Source organism: Branchiostoma floridae, chromosome 3 (assembly GCF_000003815.2).
Source record: "Branchiostoma floridae strain S238N-H82 chromosome 3, Bfl_VNyyK, whole genome shotgun sequence".
In the NCBI taxonomy this organism is placed as follows: Eukaryota; Metazoa; Chordata; class Leptocardii; order Amphioxiformes; family Branchiostomatidae; genus Branchiostoma; species Branchiostoma floridae.
Genome location: NC_049981.1, coordinates 25,221,633 through 25,230,552, shown reverse-complemented (window position 1 = coordinate 25,230,552; position 8,920 = coordinate 25,221,633). Strand labels below are relative to the sequence as shown.

Here is an 8,920-nt window from a genome sequence, read left to right as displayed (position 1 = left end):
ACTCCTTCCCATTTGCCACAGCAAGATCTGCTTGGAGATTACTAAAACGCTTCATGCCTTTGGGGGTGAACGTGACATGCATTATACAGGATCGATGTGACGTGTGGTATGAAGGGTACAAAAGAATGTAAATAATAGTACTCAATAGAAAACGTCTAGATCAAGTCACTGGTTCATTCTGGACAACCTCGCAAAATCTGACGGCGCTCTACACTGACTAATATACAATCTAATAACAGGTGGGTTATTTGGATTTCTTACAATTTCTTTCTTTTTGCTTGCAATTAGAATAAATAAAATCAAACCAATACAATGGCTTAATGAGACCAAGGAGGTTATAACCTCCTTGATGAGACGAATGCCAGCCTTGCAGTTGGTAGGTCGTTACTTCGATCCCGGCCGAGTCATGGCCAAAGACTTTAAGAATACCCGATTTCACAGTTGCGCTGCTCAACCATATTCCACCCGTATTAACAGATTGACGTAACGATTACAGCATATTTGATGGTAACTCATCAACATACCTTCAGTTTACGTGGTGACTATGTGTTACTTGTTTCAAAAGATTAGTGGCCGTGTATTTACTACAGGTCTTGAATTGGGAGTTGCTTGGTCATTTGAAGATCGAACAAATTCAACAATGTCATCAACCGCTAGTGACGTGTCTGTTCTGCTTCCGTTTTCCGACGGAAATCCGGAGGAGCAGCAGGAGTTACTGTGCTGCCCATTGGTAAAGGTGGGTATTCTATACTCTCCAAGCGGAGGGTAGGCTCCGGCTGTCAAGCAGAGGGTAGGCTCCGGCTGTGTTTGACGTTTTCTAAGGCGTTTACTTCGGGCTTTCTATTTTGTACTGTTTTCTTGATGTCTCGCAGCCTAACTGCCCATTGGGTAAAGGTGGGTCTGTCAAGGTTCAAGCCCCGCTCGGACACGGTTGTGAGAAGATACATTCTTCTCTTTGGATGGTGACACCTGCATTTGTTCGTTGTTTGTGAGAGCTTCAGGTGTTAAGCCTCTGCACGTGTAATGTACTATAGAGAATAAAAACATTAATACCATCTGAAGAGACTTCTGATCGTACGCGAAAATTTCGTCTCCGACGATTTCGATGTTGTATGCGTAATCTAACGTCGTTGTAGATGCCTCAACTTCAATAGGCAAACTCATGAAGCAAATAGAACCTATTGTTTAATTGAAATATATTTTGTCTTATCTTCCAGGTCCAGAAAGTTGAGTTTAGCAATATCGATGACAACGAGCGACTATTGGACTATGTTCAGCGAGTAAAGAAAGTAAGTGAGCAAGGGTATTCTTATATTACTAGTAGTTACATCATTTTCAAATCATATACAGAATGGCACTGTATACAGTAATGTGCCCGACAGTTCATGGCTGCTTAAAGTTAAAAAACGGGATATTGTGATTTTGTAACCGCACACTAACAAAGGCATGACTTCCTTCGACAAGCAGTATTATAGTCAAGAGTCCAACCTTTATACTATTAGGCTTGCTCACTGAGAGCATTGCCAAAAAGCAACTCCAATGTCATCGTGTACACTCTTCTAGACCGTGAAAGCCTGTATCAACAACGTCCTGGCTCTGAGTGACATCTCCACGTTTGTCCACTCCGCCGTCGCCAGAGACTTCCACAGCGTACCGGGTCCGAGTGTGGAAGCAAGTTTCCTCGCTTTCAACAAAGCTTACACAAGGCAATACATGGACCCAGCCGCCAGCACCACTCCCTACGCCGTGGTAGACCTGGACTCGTCTACCATGTTAACGGATGCGAGACAGGCCCTGAGAAAAGTCGGTAAGAATGGAGGAAATTAGCATACTTTAGTAGGGACCTCAATTTTGGAGCGACACCTAGTTTTGGAATAGAACTAGTCAGCATCGCCCCAACGAAGGTGACCAAAACGTCCACTATTTTTGCATTGTACATATCTCGGTTCTGAATAGAGAACGTGCAGAGAATATGCTGATGATAATGAACATGAGTTTTTCATACAACTACGTCCTGTTAGGTTTTCCAGCCTTCGTGAAGCCAGCGACAGGGTTCGCGTCTGTGGGCGTGAAGAAGGTGAACAGTGATGATGAAATGACAAGCGTGCTGCAGAACCTACGCACAATGAGGGATAAATACCCAAATTTCCTCTCAGCTCCGAGTGCGTCATTCTTCAGGTGGGCATGCATGGTCGGTGTTATGAGAAACATCGCATTCAGGTGTCCAAATTTTGATTAACCGTGAACCAAATATTCAATGTTTAATGATAATTTGCAGTAAATTCAATACGGAAAGTGTACATAGGAATGATTGCTACGCAACACCAGTGTATTCTAGGATCTTATTTGGTATGTTTGTTTTTTATTCCACAAAATTTACATTTAAGTTAAAGTCCCGGACCTCCACATGGTGCCTATGGCGACGTCCACCTTCATTCTGAAGCCCTTGGTCCACACAACTTTGTACAGACACTACAGCTGGAGGCCAGTCTACTGGTGATGGTGTTTATGTGTGTTCAAATGATTTTAAAGTGGGTTTAACTCTTTTCACAGGAGTTTTTACGAGGAATACGTGGATGTGAAGAAGTACCCTCTCGCTCTTCGCGATGCCGTAGTCGTGGAACCCTTCATAGATGCCGAGAACTTCTACACTGTCGACGGCTGTGTCATCGATGGACAGATCGTGCACTGGGCAGTAAGTGTCGAGTTCAAAACTTGTACACGGTCACATTGGTCGTACGATAGATATATGCCAGCAAATAGTTGAAGGCATTCTTTGGATGGTCATCGAGAAATTTTATAGAATTCTGTTATCTTGTAATTAAGGGGGGCGGGGGTAAGAGTATGTCCAACCCAGGACAAGGGTTTTAACAATGTCTTCTATCAAGAATATAATGTGATTTTCCATTCCCATAGATCACGGACAGTCTCCGGTATGACGATCAGGACGCCAGGTTCGTGACCATGATCTGTCCCACCACTCTTACTCACGAGCAGCAGAAACCGATCTGGGACTTTTACGATGACGTGATGACAAAGATGATCCGGTTTGGTTTCAACAATTCCTTCGTCCACATCGAAGTCTTTCAGATGAAAGACAAGCAGGTAGATTTTCTTATGACCACAGTATGCTTCGAGTGAGCTTTGTCATGAATTTGGTAAATTGTTTGTACTTTTAAAGAAATTGATCGGCTTATTTTTGAGAGTTGTATGCGCATCATTATTTCTTCACACTCCTGATTTCCTTACGCTTCTTTGCACATTGTGTAGAGAACGTTTTCCTTCATGACCCTCGACTCTCAAAGATGGATGATGTGTTTTTGAAGGCTTTTGTTTCTTATGGTATCTGGTTCTGTTTATGGTTAAACAATATAATTAAACTAGGTTGTTTAGTTTTATCCTATACCTCTATTTTGTACTTCGTGTAATAGTTGTAGCTATACATTGTACCATATGTACAATTGTCGTGCAATAAAGTTCTTCTTCATTAAAAAAACTATGAATGAGTCGTTTAAAATGTAGGTCTAGACCCATCGCAGATATGATCAGATTTTGGGCCACTCCTGGCGAATTTCCTCGACGTTGCATCTGAACCTCTCATCATTTTGCTTGTTTACCCACTATTGTGTTCACTTCAGCTCAAGTTGATTGAAGTCAATGCGCGGGCTTCAAGGCATCACCAGTCCTTATATTCGGTCTGCTTTGAGAATGGACGCATGGACTATGTGAGTCTGTCCTCGGGTCACGGCATCCGGCACGCCCCGCCCGTCCCGACTGGGAAACACGGCATCATGTACCTGGTCAAGTTCCAGGAACTGGAGAGGGCCGGCAATCTCATGGACTTTGGCCAGGTGGGTTAAAGAAATACACAATGTGACTGTAGTTGTCAGCTTGGTAAGTGATACCAGTCTACCACACAAGTGTCACTCTGTGAACCTCTTGAATACAGAAATACAAGACATGTTTGCTGTGATGCTATGTTTTGTCGCTTGTTATTTCGTTTTGGTATATAAACGTTTATGGGGTCTATTTTGAAAATCTAGCCATCTTTTTCACCCATCTTGTTTTTCTCGCCCTCCCTCGTTACATTTGGAGTCGGCAGAGGATGTCATCCATAAAATCAATTTGCTGTGACCTAATCAATAAATGATGTCATGTTTTTGATTTTCAGATTGACAAGCTGAGGACCGACCCAAACGTGCGTTTCATCCTAACTGCTGGGCCTGATGAAGAAGTGACCGATTTCTTCGGCAGCACAGGCGCCCACTTCTGTATCGTCCTGGCATTCGGAAACACAAGGACGGCCGCGATAGGGAAGCTGGCGGACGTTTTGCGTCTAACCGTCAAGAAACCGGAGAAACTGACATATCCGATATCTTATGAGACACGGAGCTTGAGAGAAAAGAGAAGTTCTGGTGGATTCATGACTGCAACAATGTAAACATACTATAGCTGTAAACAAATCAATGGGTGAGTTATATGGTATAACACCCCATCAGTTGTGCTTCTTATTAGCTTTGGCCCTTGTTCTAGATATGTATGTATGTATGCAGTGATGTTTTGACGGACATGGCCACACGTCTGGCAATAGCAATACAGGGCCATACAGGTGGAAAATCTGGTGGATTGGACACCACCAACGGTTACCAATCCTCTGTGACAATGGAGGATTACATATACATAACTATGATATATAACTACCGACACTATACAGTCCCAACTAGGGCCGATGTTAGATTACCTAGCCTTGTACACAAACCAATATTTATCATTGTGCATGCCGCGCTGTCCGTCTATGTAAGTCAATGCATACATTCGCTCGTTCAACAAGAATACAGTCGCTCGTATCCGGCGAAGTAGGAGTATTTGGGACCAAACAAATTGGCGGAATAGAGCTAAGAAAAGCTATTTGACCTGATCAGTGATTGGTCCCGAAAGTTTGACCCTTGACCCCACAGCACCAAGAGATGCCAAACTGTCAGTCCAACTGTGGCCCTCGTCTCCGACGGACCTTCCACTCTCCGCCTCCACCGCCAAAACAGAAATCTCGTCGCCGCTGAGGTCGGTCTGGGACGCCGAAGGGACCTCGAGGGTTTAGCGAAATCGCCGGGTCGGTGTACGGGGGACGTTGGTCCCCCGGAAGGTTTGACGAGATATTCTGTGTTCTCTCGTGTTTCAATTACCGTGTGTGCTTTCAGGAGTGCAGAGCTACATGTACCGTCTTTGTTCTTGCTGTGCTGGATGCCTCGAATTCTGAGGACCGGCCGTATTGTTCTAACATTTGCATTTCTATCACGTATTCGTATGTATGAGCTCTTAGCGGCTCGTGGGAGGATGACCGCCTTACACCATTTTTCGTTTTACAGCTTTAGCCTTTTCTCCTAGGTCTGGTCGAGTCTAGGACGTTTTTAATTCACGCTGGCGTTCTGTTTCTGCGTGGAGCTGAGTGATTCTTGTGTGGTTTCGTGACTTGGTGTATGTTTTTAGCAGCGTTCGACAGCCACATCCAAGCAGATAGTTGGTGCCCACGTGGCAAGCCGGTGGTTCTCTGAAATTCCTTTGTTGCCATGTTTTTTGCATCCTCTTTTTCCTCTGCAAAGGAAACCTGTGGGTGTTGGCTTTTAATGCTGAGGTGTGGAGCAGAACGAGAGTTTCCAGATTTTATGTCATTTTCTGATTTTCGTGAATATTTTCAGGCAGGAACAGAGAAAGACGAGGGCATGGTCCAGGAGGCTGTGTTGGGGTTTTCTGCTACCATTTGTTTTAGTTCGCATGTGTATGAGTGCGTACCTGTAAGGCGTGGTGACTGAGTTGTGGACACGCGTGGCCCAGTCCTAACCGCGTTCGCGGCACCCTAGACCGTTTGTGGGAGGGCTGGGCGGTGTGGAAGATGCGTATGTTTTAGATTTGTCTGTCTGGGACCGGACCTGTTGCCGGCGCCCGTCCCTTCCCACTGTCTCATGGTTCACGTGTTGTTCATACAGGTCTGACGCCCTCCCCCCTCCTACAACAGGGATGCGCGGGACACACCACCACCCAGAGCCGGCACAAGCCACCATCAACCTCGCCAGATGTGCGGCCCGATAGGACCCGTTGGTGGCCTGCACAAGCTTCAGCAGCAGAGAGGGCTCAAGACGCGCCAGGAAACCTGTTAGCCGAACAGTTAGGCTGTGATGTTTTATGTTGTGAATCATGTTCTTTGTGCCGAACATAGTGCTACAAGGGACAGCGGTCAGAGGATCAGGGTCGACTGGCGCTCCAGTCCCCGACACCGCCCAGCCCCTGCCGGTCAGTTCAGCTAACCCCGCCGACAACTCAAGGAACTGTAAGTCATTTTCCCCCTACTTTTCGTGAATAGATTTTGAATGTCGTTCTCCAGTGCGATGGGGTGCCGCGGGATGCTGGAGGGTTAGGAACTAATCGAGCAACCCTGTTTTGAGACTGGTCTGACCAAGAACGTTCTTTGGTCTGACGCCATTTTTTCTTTTTAGCACGGCAAGATATCATTCAGTGCGATGGGGTTCCGCGGTAAGCTGAATGACCCAAAAAGTGAGCAATCTTTCTTCAGCTTGGTGTGACGTTATCCAGTGCGAAGGGTTTCCGCGGAAGGCTGGACGATCCGAGAAATTTGTGTTCTTTTAATCCTTTTTTCGTGATTTGTGGTGATATCATCCAGTGCGAAGGGGTTCCGCGGAAAGCTGGATTCTTGGAAAACCCTAAAAGTTGTGTACGCTCTTGTTTTAACTTTGAGCGATTTTATCCAGCGCGACGGGGTTTCGCGGAAGGCTGGATAACATGCTATGCGGGAGTGTGCAAGGACTTGGTCCGGACTGAGGCTTGGTTATAGTGTATGTGGGACACGGGCATTAGGAATGGAGTGAGCAATATGTTTTGCGTTTTTTTTTTTTTAATTGTGTGCTTAGGATTTTGTTGTCTTTCGGAACATTGCGGATTTCGCCAGTTGCACTAGAGAGCTCCCTTTATGGGACTTCAGAAGGGCGTGGTTCCCAAAGTCGCCGAGAAGATAGGGTAGCATTCGAAGAATTTTCTTTCCTTCCTGTTTTCGCTCTATTTTATGTAACGTGGAGAATTTTAGATCGGTTTCTTGGCGTTGATTTTCTCTCACTTTTTCGAAGCGCGCTCTGCGGCCGATTAGAGTGGGTAAACGTTGTTTTGACGAAGTTCAGAGAAGAACATGATGAAGTGTGGGGGACAAGTCGAGAGAAATAAGAAAGGGATTAGATATGTAAGGGGAGAGGAAAGGTGAGAGAGTGTTGATAAGGACGGGAAGACGGGAAAGGGATGAAGATAGGGGTGATTTATAACAGTTTTCAGGAAGAGGAAAGGAGCGACTAGATACCTTTGGAAAGTATCATAGTAGGGAGGCACTAGGGGACAGGAAAGGAAAGGCTCAAGAAGCCAGAGAGGACAAAGGCGGAAGACGATTTCCGCATCACTTCATAACGGAGGGGCCAAGGACTGATTCAGGACAAATAGGATACTATTTGACCTGATCAGTGATTGGTCCCGAAAGTTTGACCCTTGACCCCACAGCACCAAGAGATGCCAAACTGTCAGTCCAACTGTGGCCCTCCGGCTACGTCTGGAGCCTGAAACGACCCACCCGCCCAGCCCTCGACAAGATTTCTGTTTTGCGTGGACGGTGACGCCCGCCTAAGGGCGGTCGTCTCAGCGCTTAGGTGACTTTAGGCTCCAGACGATTTCCGCATCACTTCATAACGGAGGGGCCAAGGACTGATTCAGGACAAATAGGATACTTTTTTGGCCACACACAGTACAACGCGTCCTACCTACTCGCCGCCATCTTGGATTTAAAAAGAAAAGTCAATGCATACAAAATACACTCCAAAGTGAAGAAACGTTTATTTAGATATCAATATATTAGTACGTAGGATATGAGTATCATAACAAGTTTTAATTGTTTAGAATAGATTAGTTCATTAGGACTGCTGCTAAGTACTTGTTGCCCAAACCCGCCATACTTTGAACGCCATGTACACGTATTGTGTAATAATTCAAGTGTGGTTCAGTGAGGTCTGGGTGTAACTTAAGCTAACTCATAAGGGGGCAGAGTATCTCAGGTTAATCTGAGGCCAAACTTGGCATCATGTCTTCAAATCGATATACATAGGGAACGCAGCTGTTTCTCTTGAAGAGCTATTCTTCAACTGGTCGTAACAGAGAAGACAGACGCTGTGTACAGTATTCAAAGGTCCATTGTACCGGGTACATTTCCCTTGCTCTTTTTGACACGTAAAATGAACAGTGGACCACGGCTTAAGTCTCGTCCTACGGACTGCAACCCTTTTCGATAGCCGCTAATAACAACTGGACTACACACACTACTGGTCTACACTGTGCTTCCTACATATCAACTTCCTTGATTTGAGGACATGGCGATAACTTCCATGGCTTTAGATGGCCATTAGATACTCTCTCTCTCTCTCTCTCTCTCTCTATGTGTGTGTGTGTGTGTGCGAGCGCGCGTGTGCATGTCTGCCTGTGTGTGTGCGTGCGCGCGCGCGTGTGTTTGTGCATGTGTTTGCCAGAGAAGAAGCCCAAACTCGACAAACGACAAACAACAAAACAGGCTTGGCCGATTTCTAATGCATATATTCAGTAGCCTAGCTAGCCAGACAGCTGAAAACGCGATATGTTTAACACAAAGATTGTCTAATGGAAACTGGTGATTATCGATTATGTGTTCAAATAAACCAGGTTTACCACGAATTAGCCCTCTAAAAGAGAACATTGGAAGATGAACTGTATATTCTTTCCTTGAAATGTGTTGTTTTTCTCCATTGGGCAGACTAATAAAAGCCAATCTGGTAAAGCATGCCATACGTGAATACCTGGCGCTTAAGAATGCTTCTGCTCCGACGCAGGCACGACACGACCG

General features: G+C 45.5%; 1 protein-coding gene across 1 annotated transcript in view; it reads left to right on the top strand.

The window, feature by feature from the left end:
• LOC118412196 overlaps nt 1–8,363 on the top strand; it is a 15,918-nt gene extending 7,555 nt beyond the window's left edge. Inside the window, exons 2-9 of the mRNA XM_035814916.1 lie at nt 591–736; nt 1,218–1,289; nt 1,564–1,807; nt 2,022–2,178; nt 2,554–2,695; nt 2,917–3,105; nt 3,639–3,851; nt 4,172–8,363. Coding sequence (XP_035670809.1) covers nt 641–736; nt 1,218–1,289; nt 1,564–1,807; nt 2,022–2,178; nt 2,554–2,695; nt 2,917–3,105; nt 3,639–3,851; nt 4,172–4,441 — 1,383 coding nt within the window. The 5' untranslated portion in view covers nt 591–640 and the 3' untranslated portion in view covers nt 4,442–8,363. The remainder of the gene's footprint in view (nt 1–590; nt 737–1,217; nt 1,290–1,563; nt 1,808–2,021; nt 2,179–2,553; nt 2,696–2,916; nt 3,106–3,638; nt 3,852–4,171) is intronic.
• Nucleotides 8,364–8,920: the final 557 nt, after the last annotated feature.